Source organism: Ambystoma mexicanum, chromosome 12 (genome assembly GCF_040938575.1).
Source record: "Ambystoma mexicanum isolate Mex_15411 chromosome 12, UKY_AmexF1_1, whole genome shotgun sequence".
NCBI lineage: Eukaryota > Metazoa > Chordata > Amphibia > Caudata > Ambystomatidae > Ambystoma > Ambystoma mexicanum.
Window position 1 is genome coordinate 931,332,735 of NC_090936.1, and position 24,142 is coordinate 931,356,876.

Sequence of the window (24,142 nt, forward strand, 5' to 3'; positions counted from 1 at the left end):
AGAAACCGTTTTGAAGGACTATATACAACAAGCCCTACGGTTAGGCCACATTCGTCCCTCTTGTTCCCCAGCCGCCAGCCCTATCTTTTTTGTGCCCAAAAAGGAGGGTGACCTACGACCATGCATAGACTATAGACGGTTGAATGCCATCACTATAAAGAACAGGTATCCCATCCCGCTTATCTCCACCTTGCTTGATAGACTGACACGTGCGTCCATCTTCACTAAGCTGGATCTAAGGGGGGCATACAACTTGATCCGAATGCGCCATGGAGACGAATGGAAGACGGCGTTCTGCTCCCAACAAGGGTTATATGAGTATACAGTAATGCCTTTCGGGCTGTGTAACGCCCCTGCCACCTTCCAGCGTTTCGTCAACGAAGTCTTCTCTGACATTCTTGATGTCTATGTTGTTGTCTATCTGGATGACATACTGATATTTTCGTCCTCCTTGGAAGAACATGTCATGCATGTCAGAGAAGTCCTATCCCGTCTCAAGAACAATGCTTTATTTGCTAAACCAGAGAAGTGCTTGTTTCACTCGAAGGAGGTGGATTTCCTGGGTTTTCACATCACCCCCGGGGGTCTCTCCATGAATTCGTCGAAAGTTCGAGCCATCATGGAATGGCCTGCCCCGGTCAATGTTAAACAGCTCCAGTCTTTCCTTGGCTTCGCCAATTTTTACCGACGCTTTATCGCCGGTTTCTCGGCCATTGTTTCTCCCCTCACAGCCTTGACCAGCCCTCTTGTTCCGTTTAATTGGACTCCCGAACACCAAAAGGCATTTGAGGCACTTAAATCTAGGTTTGCCTCGGCTCCGGTCTTACAACACCCAGACCCAGAACTCCCGTTCATCCTAGAAGCAGACGCCTCCTCTTTCGCATTAGGGGCAGTTCTTTCCCAGTCTTGTCCAACTACAGGCCGTCTCCATCCGGTAGCCTATCATTCCCCGAAATTCACTCCAGCCGAATCCCACTATACAGTTACCGAAAAGGAACTGTTAGCCATCAAGGACGCCCTCCAGACATGGCGACACCACCTCATCGGGGCAAAACACCAGACGGTGGTATATTCTGATCATAAGAACCTGCAAGATCTAGCAACGCTGAAGTGTACAAACAGCAGGCATGTCCACTGGCATCTCTTTCTTGCAGCATTTGATTTTGTGGTGAAACATAGGCCGGGTCTCTCCCACGGCAAAGCGGATGCACTTTCCCGGTCTCCTGGGGGGGAATCGTTACCTCTATTTCCCGACACATTGTTAGAAAAGGGCCACGTCATCTGTGTGTGTACACCATCCCCTCCTATGCTTACCACCATCAGACACTGGGTTTCCCAACACCCACATGCCTTAAATGAGTGGGATGTTCAACTACAGGAGGGGTTGCCTTTTATTCAAGGGAAACTATTTCTCCCAACCAGCGATGCACGCAATCAGGCACTCGCTTGGTCTCATGATGCTGCAGTCAACGGGCACCCGGGGCAAAAACGCACTCTAGAACTCCTACAGCGGTGGTGCTGGTGGCCTTCAATGAGGAGAGACATAGAGAACTACGTCAACACTTGTTCAATATGCGCTCAGTGCAAGTCGTCTAGGGGGCGGCCTCTGGGGCTGCTCCAACCACTACCAGTCCCGCCCAGGCCCTGGCACACGGTCTCTATGGACCTCATCACTGACCTACCCCGCAGACGAGGCTACGACACGATCTGGGTTATCGTTGACTCCTACACAAAAATGGCCCGCTTCATACCTTGTACGGGAATACCCTCAGCACCCACATTGGCCCGTTTGTTCTTTCAGTCCGTTTTCTGTCTGTTTGGTCTCCCGCAGGTCATTGTTTCGGACCGAGGGTCCCAGTTCACGTCTTGTTTCTGGCGTGCTCTCACTGGCCTTTTGGGTATCGATTCCCGCTTCTCCTCTGCCTATCATCCAGAAAGTGATGGGAAGACCGAGAGAGTGAACCAGGCCCTGGAACAGTATCTGCGCTGTCTTACCCTCCAGTACCAGGATTCCTGGTTTAACCTGCTCCACCTAGCTGAGTTTGCCTATAACAATTCCTGGCACTCGTCTACTGGTTTCTCCCCTTTCTATTCCTTGTACGGCCAGCATCCTCGTGCCCTTCCTCTTCCTGATTTCCCCTCCGCCACTCCTGCTGCTGACGCCTGCGCTCGTGACCTGGTCGCGATCCATGCCCAAACACTTACCCACCTGCGCGAGGCCCAGGCGGTGATGAAAACCAAGGCAGATAGGAGGCGGCTGGCGGCTCCTAAATATTGTGTGGGTGACCAGGTTTGGCTCTCGACCCGCCATTTGCATATACCTGGCTGTCGCAAGCTGCTGCCTCGCTTTGTTGGTCCCTAAAAAATTGCTAAAGTCCTGAATCCTGTGGCCTTGCGCCTTTCAGTTCCGCCTACCTGGCGGATTCACCCTGTTTTCCACACCTCCCTCCTCAAACCCTGTCTTGCTCCTACCCGACTTAGTGCCCCTCCTGCTCCTGTTTCTGTGTCCTCTCCTGACGAGTACAAGGTCAGTGCCATTTTGGGTTCTCGTTTCCTCAGGGGTCGTCTTCAGTATCTTGTGGATTGGGTGGGTTATGGCCCTGAGGACCGCTCCTGGGTCCCTTCCCGAGATGTGCACGCCCCGACCCTGGTTGCCCGTTTTCATAAGGACTACCCATCTAGCCCACGGGGTCGTGGGCCTTTGAGGGGGGGCTCTGTCACGCTTTCTCCCGCACACCCTCTCCCTGCTCCCTCCGCACGCCCGGTCTCTGCCAAAATCCATCAGGGGATCCCGTTTATGCACTCTGGCAGTCGGAGACTGCATCATCTTACCCGCCATACCAGGACACTGTTTGGACCAGGGGTTTACCGGCCATCCCAGCGCTGGAAAGCACAATGGAGACTCCCACTGGCAGCCCGTAACAATCCACATCGTTTGCAACGATCCTCGCGTCACGTGAGAGGGCCAACACGATCACGCACCACGTGAGGGGGCGAGCACCGCCAGGAGTCACGTGGCGACAACGCTTCCGCATCACGTGACACGCATCACGTGATTTCTCTCAAGGATTCAAAAGCGGCCAGGAACACGGAAGCGTTGCTTCACAGCTGAACTCTTTCAGTACTGTACGGCTCTTGTTCCTTGTTTTGAACCTTGCTCCTACGATCTGTGTACGACCTCGGATTTTGTCTACTGGATTGCTTTTGTCTAACCCTTGGCATTTGTGAACTTTGGCTTGAACTCTGTCACGACCTCGGATTTGTCTACTGGATTGATTTGTCTACTCCTCTGGCACCTTTGAACATTTTTTACGACCTCGGACTTGGATTTGGATTGCCTCACGGATTTCGTTGTGTTTTGGTATTCTTGGCCACCGGCCTCTGCAAGGCGTTCGCCTAGCTGCATAACCTGGATTGCCTCAAACCTCGGTGTGCGCCCATCCACAGAGTCTCGCACACCAAGCCCCGTCCAGGGCCCCACTATCCATCAGGGTGTCATTTTCTATACACTAGGTAAGCGGTGCTCTTTTCCTTGCTGGGTATTTATTGTACAACACGCACATTGTTTTGATAGTCACTTATTGCCTTGCAGTGCTCCAGGTGTCCTTCTGGCTGTTCCCGGTTCCAGACCTGACGGCTCACAAAAAACCTGTGGCCTCAAAGACTGCACAGACACTGAATATCTCGTTGTCTATGTGGTACTTGGGGACGGAGGCTTACTAATCTACACGACCATCAAGACCACGTCCGTAACAGACTGTGAAGCCTGCTTGGTCGTGCTGATTATGGATGCCTCCGCCGGGGACCCTGTGACCGCTCTAATGCAGGCTGTCGCGGCCCTTAGGACCGACATGGCCGCCGCAACCACTGCCATTCACCATCGTCTCGACGCCTTACAAAGCGCACGCCAACCTTTGCCTGTTGACGCTGAGTTCGGGGATCCCGACCCTCCACTCCAGCCTGCCCCTACTCTGCCTCCTACTCCCATGCCTGTTCTACTCCCAACCCCTCTTCCCCTCGCGGCTCCAGAACGCTACCAAGGCGATCCCCGCAAATACCGCACATTCATCAACCAATGCAAACTACATTTTCTGTGCAGACCCCAGGCCTTCCCCGACTCCGTTACCAAGGCCGCCTTTCTTCTGTCCCACTTATCCGGTGTAGCCGCTACTTGGGCGAATCCGTTACTAGAGAACGACCATCCAGCTTTGTATGATTTCGAGCTACTAGTGTCCGAGATGGCGAAGGTGTTCGATACCCGATATAAGGCACAATCACGAGACCTGGAACTCCTTGAACTATCACAGGGCAAGCTTTCTCTGATTGAGTACATCACTCGTTTCAACCAGCTTGCAGCCGAAACGTCCTGGCCAGAGCAGAAAAAGGCGATTGTCTATTATCGAGGGTTATGGAACCCCATGAAAGACGCCCTCGCGGTGGTTCCATCCCTTCCTTCTGTTTTCTCTGATCTTGTTGATCTCACTCTCCAGGTGGACGCTCGCAGAACCGAGCGTAAAGCAGAGACGTTTATTTCTGGCCAGCTCTCTCCCGCTTCAACTGCCACTGGTGGTGAACCTATGCAAATTGGTGGCATCCGTAGTCCTATAACCTCAGTTGAGCGGGAACGCAGGAGAACCAGTAATGCCTGTTTTTACTGTGGGACTAGTGGGCATTATGTAAGAGAATGTCCCCGTCGGCCAAAAAACAAAACTCTGGGTTTTCCGAAGGCTCGCCCTTGAGATCGGGGGTACCGGCGAGCCCTTCATTGACCCCCACTGGACCCGTATTTGGCCCTATTAGACCCATAGTAGTACAGGCACTGCTGAAACCCTCTAGGGAGGTCATGCATGCCGTACGCATCGTGATTGACTCAGGGGCCACTGGCTGTTTTCTTGACATCACTTTAGCCCAGCATCTCAATCTGCCCCTAGTTCAGAAAGAACATCCTGAGCCTGTACAAGCGGTTGACGGCACCTCCCTTTCGTCTGGTCCAATCAAACAGCAGACTGCCCCTCTAGAAGTGGTGATTCAGGACACCCATAAAGAAACCATGTCTTTCGACCTTATCACCACGCCCCAGTTTGGTATCATACTGGGCATACCCTGGTTAAGACAACACAACCCCTTGATCAATTGGGGCACTGCGCAGGTAACGTTTGAATCAGATGTATGTCAGCATTTCTGCTTAACAGAACCCGAGAGACTCACCTCTCCCGCCGCTATTCTTGGCGCCATGGCCTCTTCTCGAATTGAGGATGTTGATCCACCCACACCTACACATACCGTGGGGGCTGTTACAGCTGGTATTCCTGCTGACTACCACGATTATCTGCAGGTTTTTGATAAAGCCACGGCAGAGGGTCTCCCTCCGCATAGGCCTTATGACTGCCCCATTGACTTGATTCCCGATGTGCCAATACCAAAGGGTAGGATTTACTCATTATCCCATTCCGAAGAAACCGTTTTGAAGGACTATATACAACAAGCCCTACGGTTAGGCCACATTCGTCCCTCTTGTTCCCCAGCCGCCAGCCCTATCTTTTTTGTGCCCAAAAAGGAGGGTGACCTACGACCATGCATAGACTATAGACGGTTGAATGCCATCACTATAAAGAACAGGTATCCCATCCCGCTTATCTCCACCTTGCTTGATAGACTGACACGTGCGTCCATCTTCACTAAGCTGGATCTAAGGGGGGCATACAACTTGATCCGAATGCGCCATGGAGACGAATGGAAGACGGCGTTCTGCTCCCAACAAGGGTTATATGAGTATACAGTAATGCCTTTCGGGCTGTGTAACGCCCCTGCCACCTTCCAGCGTTTCGTCAACGAAGTCTTCTCTGACATTCTTGATGTCTATGTTGTTGTCTATCTGGATGACATACTGATATTTTCGTCCTCCTTGGAAGAACATGTCATGCATGTCAGAGAAGTCCTATCCCGTCTCAAGAACAATGCTTTATTTGCTAAACCAGAGAAGTGCTTGTTTCACTCGAAGGAGGTGGATTTCCTGGGTTTTCACATCACCCCCGGGGGTCTCTCCATGAATTCGTCGAAAGTTCGAGCCATCATGGAATGGCCTGCCCCGGTCAATGTTAAACAGCTCCAGTCTTTCCTTGGCTTCGCCAATTTTTACCGACGCTTTATCGCCGGTTTCTCGGCCATTGTTTCTCCCCTCACAGCCTTGACCAGCCCTCTTGTTCCGTTTAATTGGACTCCCGAACACCAAAAGGCATTTGAGGCACTTAAATCTAGGTTTGCCTCGGCTCCGGTCTTACAACACCCAGACCCAGAACTCCCGTTCATCCTAGAAGCAGACGCCTCCTCTTTCGCATTAGGGGCAGTTCTTTCCCAGTCTTGTCCAACTACAGGCCGTCTCCATCCGGTAGCCTATCATTCCCCGAAATTCACTCCAGCCGAATCCCACTATACAGTTACCGAAAAGGAACTGTTAGCCATCAAGGACGCCCTCCAGACATGGCGACACCACCTCATCGGGGCAAAACACCAGACGGTGGTATATTCTGATCATAAGAACCTGCAAGATCTAGCAACGCTGAAGTGTACAAACAGCAGGCATGTCCACTGGCATCTCTTTCTTGCAGCATTTGATTTTGTGGTGAAACATAGGCCGGGTCTCTCCCACGGCAAAGCGGATGCACTTTCCCGGTCTCCTGGGGGGGAATCGTTACCTCTATTTCCCGACACATTGTTAGAAAAGGGCCACGTCATCTGTGTGTGTACACCATCCCCTCCTATGCTTACCACCATCAGACACTGGGTTTCCCAACACCCACATGCCTTAAATGAGTGGGATGTTCAACTACAGGAGGGGTTGCCTTTTATTCAAGGGAAACTATTTCTCCCAACCAGCGATGCACGCAATCAGGCACTCGCTTGGTCTCATGATGCTGCAGTCAACGGGCACCCGGGGCAAAAACGCACTCTAGAACTCCTACAGCGGTGGTGCTGGTGGCCTTCAATGAGGAGAGACATAGAGAACTACGTCAACACTTGTTCAATATGCGCTCAGTGCAAGTCGTCTAGGGGGCGGCCTCTGGGGCTGCTCCAACCACTACCAGTCCCGCCCAGGCCCTGGCACACGGTCTCTATGGACCTCATCACTGACCTACCCCGCAGACGAGGCTACGACACGATCTGGGTTATCGTTGACTCCTACACAAAAATGGCCCGCTTCATACCTTGTACGGGAATACCCTCAGCACCCACATTGGCCCGTTTGTTCTTTCAGTCCGTTTTCTGTCTGTTTGGTCTCCCGCAGGTCATTGTTTCGGACCGAGGGTCCCAGTTCACGTCTTGTTTCTGGCGTGCTCTCACTGGCCTTTTGGGTATCGATTCCCGCTTCTCCTCTGCCTATCATCCAGAAAGTGATGGGAAGACCGAGAGAGTGAACCAGGCCCTGGAACAGTATCTGCGCTGTCTTACCCTCCAGTACCAGGATTCCTGGTTTAACCTGCTCCACCTAGCTGAGTTTGCCTATAACAATTCCTGGCACTCGTCTACTGGTTTCTCCCCTCTCTATTCCTTGTACGGCCAGCATCCTCGTGCCCTTCCTCTTCCTGATTTCCCCTCCGCCACTCCTGCTGCTGACGCCTGCGCTCGTGACCTGGTCGCGATCCATGCCCAAACACTTACCCACCTGCGCGAGGCCCAGGCGGTGATGAAAACCAAGGCAGATAGGAGGCGGCTGGCGGCTCCTAAATATTGTGTGGGTGACCAGGTTTGGCTCTCGACCCGCCATTTGCATATACCTGGCTGTCGCAAGCTGCTGCCTCGCTTTGTTGGTCCCTAAAAAATTGCTAAAGTCCTGAATCCTGTGGCCTTGCGCCTTTCAGTTCCGCCTACCTGGCGGATTCACCCTGTTTTCCACACCTCCCTCCTCAAACCCTGTCTTGCTCCTACCCGACTTAGTGCCCCTCCTGCTCCTGTTTCTGTGTCCTCTCCTGACGAGTACAAGGTCAGTGCCATTTTGGGTTCTCGTTTCCTCAGGGGTCGTCTTCAGTATCTTGTGGATTGGGTGGGTTATGGCCCTGAGGACCGCTCCTGGGTCCCTTCCCGAGATGTGCACGCCCCGACCCTGGTTGCCCGTTTTCATAAGGACTACCCATCTAGCCCACGGGGTCGTGGGCCTTTGAGGGGGGGCTCTGTCACGCTTTCTCCCGCACACCCTCTCCCTGCTCCCTCCGCACGCCCGGTCTCTGCCAAAATCCATCAGGGGATCCCGTTTATGCACTCTGGCAGTCGGAGACTGCATCATCTTACCCGCCATACCAGGACACTGTTTGGACCAGGGGTTTACCGGCCATCCCAGCGCTGGAAAGCACAATGGAGACTCCCACTGGCAGCCCGTAACAATCCACATCGTTTGCAACGATCCTCGCGTCACGTGAGAGGGCCAACACGATCACGCACCACGTGAGGGGGCGAGCACCGCCAGGAGTCACGTGGCGACAACGCTTCCGCATCACGTGACACGCATCACGTGATTTCTCTCAAGGATTCAAAAGCGGCCAGGAACACGGAAGCGTTGCTTCACAGCTGAACTCTTTCAGTACTGTACGGCTCTTGTTCCTTGTTTTGAACCTTGCTCCTACGATCTGTGTACGACCTCGGATTTTGTCTACTGGATTGCTTTTGTCTAACCCTTGGCATTTGTGAACTTTGGCTTGAACTCTGTCACGACCTCGGATTTGTCTACTGGATTGATTTGTCTACTCCTCTGGCACCTTTGAACATTTTTTACGACCTCGGACTTGGATTTGGATTGCCTCACGGATTTCGTTGTGTTTTGGTATTCTTGGCCACCGGCCTCTGCAAGGCGTTCGCCTAGCTGCATAACCTGGATTGCCTCAAACCTCGGTGTGCGCCCATCCACAGAGTCTCGCACACCAAGCCCCGTCCAGGGCCCCACTATCCAACAGGGTGTCATTTTCTATACACTAGGTAAGCGGTGCTCTTTTCCTTGCTGGGTATTTATTGTACAACACGCACATTGTTTTGATAGTCACTTATTGCCTTGCAGTGCTCCAGGTGTCCTTCTGGCTGTTCCCGGTTCCAGACCTGACGGCTCACAAAAAACCTGTGGCCTCAAAGACTGCACAGACACTGAATATCTCGTTGTCTATGTGGTACTTGGGGACGGAGGCTTACTAATCTACACGACCATCAAGACCACGTCCGTAACACCATCATAGTGGTTTACTGGAATCCACAAGCAATCTCAGACAAAAAGTTCTTTAAGACCTTTGAAAAAGAGATCAACAACATCTACGTCGAAAAACAAATCAAACACATTATTATATGTGGAGACCTTAATGCAAAATGCCAGGAGAAAACCGCAACTGCTCAAAAGACCACCCAAAAAGGACCAGCAGAGGAGAGGGGTGAGCAATGGACAAACTAATGGTCACACGAGATTTTTACAACATGGCCCAAACCTTCCCAAACCCAAAGAGAACTCCAACATGGGAAAGAATAAAGCAAAAGGGAACAATCGACTACATTTTTGCATCCGAAGAAATGCAGAGGGTGATGACATCTTTCGAAGTGATCTGGACGGCCGCAGGTGACCACAACCTCCTGCTAGCCACAAGGAAATCCACAGGCGTGCACAAAATCTCAATGCCCCTTGACATCGAAAGCAACACCCAAGGCAGAAAGAATAGACAACTACAAAATACAAATGTATCAGACTCAGTGTCGACTATCAAGCGCTCTTGAGTCCCTATAAAGTAACAACTAGAAGTAACTGTCCGCTGGGGCTGGAAAAAAGCCATCAGTAAGACAAACAGGTGGTGTCAAAATGAGCAGCAATAAGACTCCTCAAAAGGCTTGCGAAAAACTCCAACTCAGAAGTTCTGCAAAAGAACTTGCAGCAGAAACAAAGAAATATAAATTGTGGATAAAAAGCCACCGGGCAACATTGTACCAAAAAGACTCGGAAGAAATGTTAAAAAACGGAGCTGGAAAAAATGCAAGAGAATTCTGGAAGCTGATGAAACTGACGGGAGTCGCAAACAACAGTTCTCCACCAAACAATGGCAGTGAAGAAAAATGGCAGGAACACTTTGAAACCCTATTTCAAGAGCCAGTCAAATTGGGAAACCCTCTGAGAGACGATCAAGAATCAACATGGACAGACATCTCGGACGAAGAAGACATCTTATAAATCATATAAAAACTGAAAAACTCCAGAGCCCCAGGACCCGATGGCATCATAGACCTCAAAAACTTTCCAAACAACTAGGCACCGTTTATCAGCAGGGTCTTCGGTAACTGCGCAAATTTGAGAACAATCCCGAGATCCTGGACAATAGCGACGGTCGTCCCAATCTACAAAAAAGGCGACAGGTCAGACCCATGCAACTACAGACCAATTGCCCTTTTGGACACGATCAGGAAAATCTATGGGACGTTACTGTGAAAAAGATTTCAAGACTGGGCAAGGATAGCATCATGCGCGGATCCCTTCCAAGCCGGATAAAAAAAAAACTACACAACAACATTTAACCTCATGTTGCTCAGTATAATCAAGAGCAAAGCCCTCGAAGGCACATCAAGAATATTTCTTGCATTCATAGATCTAACGCAAGCCTTTGACTTAGTTTACAGAGAGAAACTGTGGGCGAAGCTAAAAGCTTGAAGATGCCCGGAAAACATCCTCGCTCTGATAAAAGCTCTACACAAGGAGACAACAATGAGGGTAAAACTGAACAATAGTCTACTGTCGACAGAAATTCCAACGAGCCGAGGAGTGAAACAAGGCTGCCCTCTGGCCCCTGCTCTATTCACAGTGTTTATTGGCAATTTGAAAGACTCGGCCAAGCCGTCAGAGCTTTCCCCCTGAAAATTGGTGGTGAACCAGTGCAACGACTGCTATACGCGGATGATATAACCCTGCTGGACCTAACTAAGATAGGACTGCAAAGGCAGCTGAACAACCTCTCAGAGTACATTGAGCAGGCAAACCTGCTAATAAACAAAGCTAAAACAAAAGTCCTTATCCTGGAACGGAACTTGAGAAGATCCAAAACCTTCCATTGGAACTTAGAAAAAGTCAAAGTCGAAACTGTCACAAACATCAGATACCTGGGAGCAATGATTGACAGTTCAATCTCAGAGAAGAGCATGCAAAAGGAACTCTGGAGAAAAGTTTGCTCCCTGACAACACAGGCCAGATTCCTGGACAAAAAATATGGCCGCTTCACGCTGATACCAATACTTAAGTTCTACAAAGCCAAAGTGGTCCCTGCACTAACTTACGGTGCCAACGCCATGCCAACTATTCTGGTCAACATCTGGCAAACATTTTCTTTGCTGGAAATCAGCACTGAACCTGCCAAAATCAACTTAGACAGCTGCTATCAGAAGAGAACTAGGCCTCACCTCCTAAAAGGCGACGGTGGAATTCAGCAGTATATAATTATTCAGGAAAACAATTCTCCCAGACGCACTCCCTCTATACAAACTGATAGACACGGAAATCAAAGAAGGAAGCTTCTAAATGATAACCAACTGGGCAACACAGAAAAGAACCCAGCTCAAGCATATTGCATGCACAGAAGAGGACTTGACCCAGAATCCCACTAAAATAAAAAGGAAACTGTCAGAATCAGACTGGTTCGCTACCCAAGAAAAAGCCAATACAAACAAGCTTTTGCCCCACCTCCCACCATTCTCAAAGAAACGAAACGAAACTATGCAACTGCTGTGGAGATTTCCAAATAAGCTGATGAGACACACCTTCGTAAGAGCTCGCCTGAACTTGCTGCTCACAAACAAAATCCTGCACATAAGAGGCCAATCAAGCAGCAAAACATGTTGGCTATGCAAAACTGACCAGATGGAGACAGTGCAACACCTGCTACTGGTTTGCCCGGCCACTCTACAGAGTCGACAAACATACCTACGCCCAATCTCAGAGACTTATATCGTGAGCGAAGAAGAGGTATGGTGGCAACGATTGATGAGCGGCCAAAAAACATCCTGGTCAATTGCTACAGTGAAGATCCTGCAAGCCGCTCTAACACAATGCAGTAAGGCAAATTACGATACCGCCACTTCGACAGAACAACCAGAACTCAACAACAGCTAAATGAAATAATAGACCTTTGAATACAGAAAAAGACCAACAAATCCTTGTAAAATCAAGATAACTTGATACACACAAGTAAAAAAAAAAAAGAAAAAAAAAGAAACTGGTAATGTCTGGTATGATGTTATTATTACAACAACACCACATTCAGCCATTTTAAATGTATGCAAGATGACACACTGACCCTACTCCTGGTAGTAAAAAGCATTGGGCCTGATCTCGACTTTGGCGGTAACCCTTAAATCCGGCGGTCGCGCTATTACCGCCGGATTTAAGGGTCTGCCAAATCAGGACTTCGGCGGATTTCTCCCCAGCTCTGAGCTGGGGGGAAATCTGCTGAAAATATGCGCTATTACCGCTGGCGGGAAATCTGCCGGCAGTAAGAGCGCAAATTTTCCCCATTGAGCCCAATGGGGAATGGGGCATTCCCGAATGGGCTCAATGGGGAATGGGGAATTACATTACCGCCAAACTCGTGATCCGGTGCTATTAGCACCGGGGAGTTCGGCGGTAGGGCTAATACCACCAGCGGTAATACCGCCGGCGTTACCACCAAACTCGTGATCATGCCCATAGTCCAAAACCAAAACATTGCAACCTACCTATGAACTGTCATGGATATGGCCAAGTACTCTATTGCTCAACAGTTCCAGTATGGAATTACTACTTTTCAGGAAAATTAGCCCAGATCACCTACCATTTAGCTGGCCTCTGTCACAGTTAACCATGGCTGTTAAAAAACAGATGGGTACCCTGTCAAAGTGAAGGAGAGCAGGGAACACAGCTACAAATAACACACATTCTCCATTGCATGAAAACATCTTTTTGTCCTAAATCGCAGAAAGAATCTGGATATACGCACTTAATGAAGCATATATCCAATGTGTACAGATTCAACTAAGTTCCATTCAGTTCAGCACAAAATGTCTTTTCCATCCAATACGTCTTTCAACTTGGTAAAGTAAATGTCTCTATCACAAAACACTTGTTCAAAACCAAAGCAACTGTTTCTTCCATGAAGTATTCTTCCCAAGATGGAAAACTGTTATAACAATATCACAATTATTCTTCCAGTGGAATACCTTTGTCAGGTTAGCAAACAAAATGTCTTTTGTTATATAAAAATTTGTCAGGATGATAAAGTTAATAGTTTCTTTTAAAAAAAAATATTTTTATTCAGTTTGTTACAAACTTTTAAAAAGAAAAGAACATAAGACTAAAAGACAAGGATCACTTCAAGGAAGATATCCGATTTTCTGCTTTTAACGAGCTTGCTACTCTCCGTCCACTCTTTTGGTTGTGTAGATTCAAGTTCGTTCAGCAGTTCTTAATTGGATTTTGAAATCTCTGGTATAATACTAACTGCACCCCAAGGTCAATATGTACTAGCATGTCTAGTCGTGAAAGAATGACCAGGGAACAAGTTCTCATTCTGCAATTTTCCCAATATCATTTTCAGGAAGTATATGAGAGGAAAGGTTATTTTGTTGTTCATGCCTTCAAAGATGGCGGACCACCATTGTTCGCCATCCCAGGTGGATTATTTTCAATTTCAGCTCCAAACAGATTTAGTCTCATCTCTCGAAGGGCAGGACAGTAAAGCACTAGATGTTTTAAATTTTCATCTGCATTTTTACATAGTCTACAATTTGTCATTCACACCACATGTTTTCCTTTGTTTTAGTATTTCTTTTGTTTCACGTTGGTTCAATTTGAATCTTAGGAAGAAGTCCCTTAAGGATCTATCTGGGAATTTGATCAGATACTTAGACAAGGTGTTGTAAGCTTTTGCTTTGGATGGTACCAGCTTCATACACTTATGCATATTTCTTTGATGTCATTTGTGTATCCAGTCCCATTGCCAGAGTTTTCTTTTCACCTTGTCGGGGTTACACCAGAGCTTTTCACCCAAGTTCCTTGTATCGATTGATCACATCATAGTTTCTTTCCACAACACTTACTGCAACCACATTTCTTCAAAGCAACTAATCATTCCTGGTGTACTCACCTGCCAGGAATAACTGCAACTTATCCCTTTCCTGGTTTACTCGCCTGCCAGGAAGAAAACTCCTACAACTGTAAATGGTCTCTTCTGCTAGTGGCAATATTTGTTCCAGGTTCCTCCACACCAATATCCCAAGTGGCGAGGGTTGCACAATGCTTGCCTGTCTTCATAGGCTCTTGACTGTTGGCAATGTGCGTTACAGGTTTCCCCAAGCCGATATTTCATGAAAGGAGAACTGCGCCCTTTTTACCCCTCGTTTCTACTTGTTCAGTATTCAAAACTGTCTTTTTTTCCCCATATAAGTTTTTATTGGCATTTTGTTTAAACAAAACATGAAATAAGCTACCCTCTTCCCCAACCGCCCCCTCCCTTTCCCAGGTCTTGATAGTTCCAGTCCTTTTCCTCCTATTGTTTGTTCAGTCTCCTTTTCCAAATTGGCCATGAAGTGTCTTTCCCCTGCTTCTTCCCCTTCTTTAATTAGGTTGTTTATTGCCCCACTATGTGTTTGTCTCCTGTGTCGGTAGTAACACATTTCTCGAATGAGGTCAGGTCTCTTGTTGCCTCCTCTTTTACTTTGGGGAATCCAGTGTCTCAATTTGGCATAGTGGAATCTCTCCCCTTGCCCCACCCCAAAGTCTAGTTTGCACTGGGGAAAGGTTTTTATCTCCCCACCTTCGAACATGCCCCATATCTTGTGGCACCCCCCCATCCTGCCATTTACCAAACCCATTTCTGGACAATCCCTGTGTGAATTGTGGGTTCCTGAAGATCGGAGTGAGGGGTGACGGGAAAGTGGTATCTTGGAGCGCTTTGCCACTGCATCCCATGAGTTCCCTAACAGTGTTTTGATTTCGCTGCAGTACATGTTATGGGGTCCATCTTCCCTGGGCAGCCAAAGGGCCCCCCCAAGGTTTGCCCCCACCACTGCCCATTTCTCTCCACTTTTTCTCACAGTCATCCCTTGACCAGTCCCTGATGACTTTCATCTGTGCTGCGTGATAGTAGGCTTTCAGGTCTGGCTCCCCCATACCCCTCTTATTCCTAGGTAACACCATCACTTTGAGATTCTTCTTTTTTACAATCCCAGATGAAGGCCCTCGTGAGTTTCCAGATAGCTGAAAGTATGACTTGGGGATTTTTATGGGGAGGGCCATAAATACATATAGCAGTAGGAGGACCATTTTCGGAACACTGATTCTACCCATCCAGGAAATGGTCAGAGGACCCCAGCTATGCAGCATATTCCTAATGGAAGTCAGTAAGGGGGGATAGTTAGCCGTGAATAGCTGGCCCATAATGTTAGTGATATGGATTTCCAAGTATTTTATAGTTTTGGGGCACATTAGTATGGGAAGCTTTATTTCAGCTCCTTTTCCCTTTCCAGCTGTATAGACAGGTTAGGTAATTTCAGACTTTTTTCTATTTATCATTAGGCTAGCAACATCTCCTTTCCCTCCCTGCCACAGTTACTATGTGTGCCCCCTCCCTTTTCCTTTTTATAGGCGAGTTTAGGCTTTAGTGATATGACTTTTAGTGCTTTCTCCTTAGCCATTATTTGAGGGTTTTTAGTGTGGATTGGAACTGGACCGTTCCAGCCCTCTTCCTGGGCACACGTACATGACAGGCAGAAGCCAGCGAAGGAGATTGGTTTTCGTGGGAGGCTGCATGCCCAAATAAGGAAAAACACGCGTTACTCGACCTAGGTGAAGGCAAGGGACAAAAATTGCCATGGGACAGAACAAAAGACTTTGTGGCTTTGCCATTTTCAGACCTGGCCGCAGTCTTGCGGTAAACACGGTTTAACTCGAAACAAGAAGTAAAACATTATAAAAAGTAACTGCTGCCACCAGCTTGTCCCAGGAACACCTGTACAATCACCAAAAAATACTTTGAGCGTGTCTAGGACCATAAAACAAAAAGGGACCCCAGCGCATGGTACTGGAAGGTACATTGTGCACTGTTAAAAAGTTACCAAGAAATGGCAACTTAGTCAAAGACTAAGGGAAACATAGTTTCCCAGTACTGACAGTTTGAAGGACTCGTCAGTTTCCCCATAACAAGTGAGCAAAAGCTCAGGGGAGTTCAGCAGAAGGCTGGGCTCCACTGGAAAAAGTCAGACTAGGATAGCCAATAAAAGTAAAATGTTTGGGGGGTCCATAAATGGAGGGAAAATTGCACATAAATGAAACCTTTCCTAACACCTTATGCTGCTGGTCTGCTTTTATCAGCCTGGCCACAGTCTCTGTTGACGCGTTGTAGTTTCACTGTCTTTTCTCTTCAGGGAGGGCCTCTTATCCTTGTCCTGTTTGAGCTTGCTCCTGCGCCCGGGTCCAGATGATTCCCAGTAAACCTCCAGAATTCTCCCAGGTTCCTCTGGGAGCCTCCCCTTCAGGGTCGCTTCACTCTTCCCTTATGGGTCTAGGCGCTTGTTGCCCTGATGGGTCAGGAGCTTTCCCGCCTCTCTTCGCGTGTACAGGGCTGTGTTGTGGATGATGATTTGGGGTGCATGTCTCTTCGTCCCACCTATGGATGGCTTAAGGCCTCGTCTGTTCTTTTTATGCTGCTCCCAGTAACTATGTTGGAGGCACTTTGGCCAGGGGCAGGCAGCAGAGTCTTACCGGCTTTGCAGTTGGGCGCTGTTGTCTTCCTCAACTGGCTTTTGCCTCCCAGCCCAGCTCCTTCTGGTATGTCCCATTCCTCGCAGGGCTACACCAACTTGGGTGGTCCTACGCTCTGCCTCAGGGATGCCCAGTCTGTCGTTAGGTTTGCCGCTGCTGCCTGCGATGTTCAATGATTAAGGTGCCGACCCCTTCAGCTTTGTTATTGTGTGTGTATGCATATGGGAGGCCCAGGGCCACGCCAGTGGGTCGCTGCTGTCTTTCACCGGAGGGCTTGCCCCCTTCCCTATTGTCTGTGTGCCGGTTATTACATGGGGAGGGGTTTTTCAGCTTTTTATGGCGGCTTTCGGTGCATTCAGGGACAGAGAGCACCTCTTTCCAGTGTTTTCTGTGCCGCAGCCATCTTGGAATTCAAAACTGTCTTTTACTGATAAATGTCACACGGGAAGAGATTTTAGGCTGGGATTCAGTGATGACTCTGCAGAATTCATCACACAACATATACTAAAAGTAAACTCCACGTATATACAGAAGAAGCAAATACATCAACCTGCATGTACAAAATAGCAAGCATCTCATATATGCTAAATCAGAAAAAACAAACATACATTTACATGTGCACAGAAGCATGTGCAAAAAAGCAACCTTCAGATAAATAGCATTTCTAATGTACCTGCATGTGTGTTGGTACAAAAAAGGGAACCTAAAGAGCCTAATTGAGTGGTTACAAAAGAAACTAGCCTGAGACCTACGGTCCACACCTAAAAAGTCTGTGAACACAGATGTTGATGGGCACATGCGAAATCTCTGCTAATTGAAATCGGCCTCTATTTTTCAGAGGTCCAACGAGCATCAATCCCTCTAAAGGTGCTAGTTTCGACTTCCATTCTCTTCCTCAGGTCCAGAATTCTAAAGATCTCCAATATGTTCACAATTAAACGCAAACGTTCCCCAAATAAAGTAGATCACTGGGACAAATGGAAAACACTACATCAACACCCACTATAAGCACATACAGTAAACACCCTAATGTGCACCAAAAACCACTATAAACATCACAACAATACAGTATATGAGTAAAAACCACACAAGCACACCAAAGTAATGAAGCCCGAAAAGGGGCACTGCTCATCCCTAGATTTTCTAAACTTAATACGTAACAGAATATCAAAGAGTAATTGGGACCGGCAATGGTCAACGCCACTCATGGCAACCTGCATATTAGATGACTTACTTCCCAACTCCGGGTACCACTCCTCATTTCATGGCAAAATAAATCTCCCAGGACACCCAATATACCGTAGTCAGTACGTCTGGCCTCCTACAATTGCTATAGGGGTCTGTCTAAAAGAAGGAATCCGTGGGAGAACACAATCCATTAGAAGAACACATTGCTTACCACTGGTAATGTTCTTTCTGATGAGTGTTCCTCCTACGGATTCCTCATCACCCTCCCATCCTACCCCACAAACAGGGAGTTCCCTCCTGTTGTCACCTGCTTCAGCACTACAAGGCACTTCACTTCGTTTGTGATCTCTGATGCAGCTGGGCATGGGGGAAAAAAGATAACTGAGGTCACTGTCCACCATGTGTGCGATTTGTACCGACATCACATCCATACTCGAGGGTGACAGCACCAAGGACTCTCGATGCCAGAGCAGCACAGCAACCCCTGCTGAGAAACGTTTCTGAGATGGACTGCTGCAGGAGAGAACTTCTAAAATGAGGAATCCAGGGGAGGAACAACTACTCAAAGGTAGGGAAAGAAGGCATCCTCCTTCTGTGAAGATGGGCGCAACCACCGTCATGACCTTCATGAAAACTCTCGGGCCAAATTAAGGACGAATAGGACCACCAAAAACTTGTAATGACCTAGAACTTTCCACTGCAAAAGAAGCGTATGTCTGATATCTGAGATAAATATGGTTCTGAAAGTATGCAACTTTCAGATCGAAAGGCACAAGGCAGTTGTGCAGCTCCAGAGCATTAAGGATTTGTGCCAGGGTCAACATCATGAGTCTCGAATCTCGAATTGGTTCAGACCTCTGTTTGTCTTGGGTACCAGACAGGGACCTCATTTCACCAAATGCCAAGGGTAGCGGAAGTGACATCACACGACCCTTGACCCCTGGTGACATCACAGGAAGTGATGTCATTTGACCCCACCCCTAAGTGATATCGCAGGATGCGATGGAACGCGACCTTTCATCCATTGACAAAACAGAAAGTGCTATCACATAGCATTGTACACTACAAAAAATATGGTTACGATATCGCTATAATGTGATGTACATTTCATACAAGAATGGATTGCCATATGTATCGTTAAGATCAGTGTGTATAGGGCCATATTACCAAATTACTGTGAATGCAAGCAGACGTCCATGACCAAATAATAATGATGTGTTATTATATAGCACTTATGCTTAAGCGCCTTATATAGAAAAAATATACACCCAATATCACCCAACCTGTGTTGTACTCATTTATCGACCTCAGAAGGATTGGATTAAGGCACTATATAAATAACACATCATTACATTACATTACATTTATCGACCTCAGAAGGATGAAAGGCTGAGTTGAAGCATTTAAGAACAGACTAAATCAGTGACTCACCCCCTGAAGTGTGCCTGAAATAAACCTTTAATGAGTCTAGCAATTATTGTATAGAATTCCAGAAAGACACATTATTTGGTATTCCTAATCTTTCTTTTTTTGGGTCAGTGCTGAAAGTGTTAGACTTGTGTCACTCCTTTTCTTCTTTTTTTTAAGGGGCTTTAACAAGAAAGCCAGCCACTCCAGAACTAAAGAGCCACATGGTGCTGGCCAATGCCATGAGCTTGCATTACAAAAAAAAACGTTTTTTTTCTTTTTTCTTCTTTTTTTTCTAGAGGTCGGAAGGGAGACCTCAGAGGTCGCAATGGCGACCTCTGGCGACCCCTAAATGACGTCCTTGGTACCAGACAGTATTGAGAATATCATCCTTTCAGGAATACCTTTCCCCACTCAAGAGTAGCACTTAGAGACACATAGTAAAATCCATCTGGAAATGGTTTGTTTTGTCATCCCTTTGATCGTTTTTGGGCCAGTATAACCTGTAAAGGGCTAGTCTTTCAATGTGAAAGGGTTAGTTCTTGCGATATAAAAATCAATGACCTTTTTGGGTCTAGTCTTTGCAGGCAGCCTTTCTTCCTCCTTAGAGGGGTGAGGTCGGGCAGGTGAGGTTAAAAAGGCAGTAAACAAATAGTCTGTGATAGGTGAAACTAAGACACCACTTACGGCAGATAAGAAGGGTGTACCTTGAGCTTGTCATTTAAAAAGGTTGTGAAAGGTGGTTTGCAAGACAAGGCCTGCAGTTCGCCGACTTTATGTGCTGATGATATTACCATGAGGAAAGCAGTTTTCCATGTGAGGAGCCTCAAAGGGCACAAATGCATCAGGTCAAAGGGTGATGTCATTGGGAACTTACCAAATTTAAGCCGCCAGCGCTTTGTCGTAACACACTATATAAATCAAATGAAATACAAAAAGCAAGTCCCAAGCTGGAACCATAAACAGGGTCGCGGGGAAGGTGTTTGTCAGTCCTTTTAAAAGTCATATCATGGTGGGGATTGTGAAGTACGAACCCTGTTTGGGTATGTGCTTAAAAATGGACAGCACTGTCAAACCGTGACAGAGGTAACTTCAAGGACCCGTCTCGCAAGATGCAAAAGGTATGACAAAACCTTTGAGGTGTCCCACAAGAAGGGTTCTACATCATTGGTTCTGCACCAGCTCAATTGTTTTTCCAACGGCAGTGGCACAGAACCTTTGTTGCTTGCCTCCTAGCCGAAAGCAACACCTCTATTGTGTCTTCTGAAAACTCCCAGTCGCTGTACTTCAACCTTTCAGAATCACGGGGTCCAGGTTGTGCTTAGCTATGCTCTGGTGGAGAACATTATCAGAGGTAAGTAATGTGTTCTTCTGAACTGGCTCTCTAGGCAGACATGACAATCGTAGCTAGGTTCTGTGCGCCAAAGGCAGTCAGATGTGTGAAGCATTGGGTGGCTCAAATGGGGGATTTGAAGGTGAATCGATGTTCGAAACTGGGATGAAGTCTTCAGATTAACTATGAGCAGAACCAATGCTAGGGGTCTAAAAAGATCAAGCTTCAGAGCTGTAATTCTCTTCTGGATATACCCACACAGGGTGAAGTTTGAAAAGTTACCTAAAGGTATACGTCTCCATTCATAGTATTATATGTTCAAGGATTGCCCAAAAGATTAGGTAGTTCTGTTTATTATACGTTTTATGGTTTTGACTGAATGAAAATATAGTTTGAAAATGTTATTTATGGAAAATATGATAAATTGATTAACCATATTATTGATTTTTTGTACTCTTTTCCCCAAATAAAGGTGTTACTGATAGAGTGTTGCACAGAAGTGGAAGCATTGTTGTCGAATACACTTGATGTAAGACCACTAAATGCGGTAGGTACAATTTTTTGGTTTTCTATTTCATTTTCTTTGAGTTTTCCTACAGTTTTTCATCCATGTCCTCTCTTAAATCCTTTAAATTATAAGTACCTATACATTTTCTGGGCATATACAATAGGTACACAGCTGTTAAGACCTTGTAGGAATGCTATGCTGATGTATATGTTTTTTAATAATAATAACAACAACATTAATTTGGCTGTGTTTATTCAATCTATCCTAGCTAGCTCTGCAGGGAAAATGGCAAAACGTGCTTTGGTTATGTAGGAATGAGAAGCAACACTCCAAATGCTGCCTCATTGATCTGAGAGCAACAGAGATGGAGAGGACTTCAATTTCCAGAGACCTTATTGATGGATACACAGTTGTAATGGCAACATTCTTCCCACAGATTATACATTTTGTTTTAATCTCCTGCAGGAGTAATCTAGACTGGATTGTTTTCAGATAGCCAACAGGTGGTGCCATGTTGTTCCGAGGGATAGATCCATCATGTCTCCTTGGCGCTCTTTTGCGCCAGAGGTCATGTCATCTATATGTGTATGTGGAGCCTCTAACATCATCTTCCTCAGTTCATTTATCTGCAGTCAATGCAGTTACGTTTTTGGAATAAGGCAATTAACACAATGTTTTCTTTTCATATCCCCACCAAAATCAGGCTTTACGCCTGTCAAAGTGCATGGCCATGCTATGTTGTTATATGACTCCACTTATTGTGTTTGTAGTATTTGTTAAATATCATGACACTAAGAAGTGAGATTCCTGCCACCATGCACCTGAAGGTATTGAGGGAGCATGTGGCTAAACTGTTTTTAGACTATTCGTAAAAAGAATACCCTGGAGGGCTCCCAGACTTCCAAGTCTGTGCCAGAAATATTGGCTTGGGAATGCTCTCTTGGCATGAAAATCAGAACAAAAAGAAGAGGAGATATTATCATGTGGGGAGTAAGTCTGCTTTGAAGACCCACTCTTCATCCCAGACAAAGTATCACCTAACATACTGTGACTGGTCGGAGTCGAAGGGCTCTGTACCTCAACTTATTCGGGCAACAGGTGAACCTATACGATACTTTCCTACAACCACATCAGGGAGGCTTTCTGCTCGGCAATGCCAAGCGTGTTTACGTAGGCCCCTTAATCAGCCATTCCCTCTGTGATCCCTGCATAACACCAAGGGTAATTCAGGTCATGTTATACACAGCCATTGCATGCCTAAAAGCACAAATCCAGTTATGGCATAGAGCGTGCCAACACCATCGACTCTTCGGCATTAGCGCATTAGCATGTGGCTTCCTCCTCTTTGCTGCCATCAAAGCTGGCTGAACAAAGGCTGATCGCTGTAGCAGCTGTGTCATCAGCACTGGTGCAGCTGGCCCTGTGAGTGTAGGAACTGCCTATTTACGAAGAATGTTATCTGCGATGGGTCTATCTCATTTAGGATGTTTAGGGATATCTTTGCAGAGGACAACGAGGACTTGCCCTGAACATTACAGCCCATCTCAACAACCCAAGAATCTGCTCTGAATAAAGAATTCAGTTTACAGGACCAGTCTAAGGTATCCTTGATGCAGCTTGCCCATAATCTTTGTGAGACAAGCGGTTTGGATACTTCTCCAGATTCAGAGATTGGTAGTGTCATTACTACGGCTGGATTTGGATTATTTTACAAATGTAATATTGAGGGCTTGGAAGACATCTGACCTATTAACTCCAATAATAGGTCAAGTCCCATACATTTCTAGACTGGAACCTACATTTCACAAGGTTCCCTTGCTCCTCTTGTGTGGCCATATGGAACAGACCCACTGCTGTACGGTCTCTACATAATGATTTGGCACAGAAACACAGGGCAGCTCCTTGTGCGCCTTTGTTTTTGATGGCATACCCCACACCAGAAAGTCTGGTGGTGCAGGCAACAATTGATGGCTCAAGACCAACTGCCTTTCCCACTTCCTCTTAGTTTCACACCTCGGGAAGAAAATACTTTGCAGTCTGGCCTTGCAAGCACTTAATGTGTCTTGCACTATGGCATGGTATACCCATGCATTATGGGAAGCTGCAGAAGGTGCAGATCAACACATGCCACCGGATCTTCAGAGGTTGTTTAAAGAAATGCTGCACATGGCAGGAAGACTGCAAAACCACACTTTAAATCGGCCTGGACCAGACATGCTCAGTACTAAGTGGACAAATCACTGGCAAAATGTAGTCTTCAAGGCAAATGGCCAAATCTTTGGGCCTATCAGCACCTTCAACCTCTTTTTCCTTAACAAGGAAAGTACGGTCCCTACTCGTTCTCCTTAAATTCTAGTATCTAGCCAGCTGCACTAGGCACAGCAACACCAGGAATGACACATTTACTGATGTTTTTGGGGCAGCATTGCTGGTAAATCTAAAACTTCCTCAACTGTACCCTCTAGCACTCCAGTATCATAGCCTCTTACGTTTGTTCCTCACACTAATACTACAGATCTCCCATGAAGAACAGTATAAGACTATCTTCAGGGGTTTGGCAGCAAATTACATTATTGGGTCTTGCAGATCAATGACCAGTGTTACTGCCTGCCATTTCCGAAACCAAATCCCCCACCCTGCACTTATGCCTCTTCTGGAAAACCTCCTCTTTCAAGAAGTTGAAAGGACCTAAGGACAAAATGCAGCTTACTCCAAACCTAAACAGGTGTTTTCTGACCCCTTACACAAGATGCAGTTTATCAGGGCAGCCTTGGGTATGGAGCAATGCACACCTTACCCTACCCCAGAGAAAGTTACAAGTATCCAGACCATGGTAGTACTTTTCCAATGATATGTGGGACTTTCAGCTGGGGTTATCTTGAGGAGTGAGGGCCTGTAGCGTCCTTGATGTTCAAAGTCTTGGAAGCAAAACTGTGGATTTAGTCACTACGGTGCTCACTGAGGA

The 24,142-nt window shown here is 47.0% G+C and overlaps 1 protein-coding gene across 1 annotated transcript in view; it reads left to right on the top strand.

Annotated features, from left to right (window-relative positions):
- Positions 1-24,142, top strand: part of LOC138514687 (tropomyosin alpha-1 chain-like) — a 164,725-nt gene that overhangs the window by 73,279 nt on the left and 67,304 nt on the right. The window contains exon 4 of the mRNA XM_069630103.1: positions 21,142-21,216. Within this exon, the coding sequence (XP_069486204.1) occupies positions 21,142-21,216 (75 nt within the window). The remainder of the gene's footprint in view (positions 1-21,141; positions 21,217-24,142) is intronic.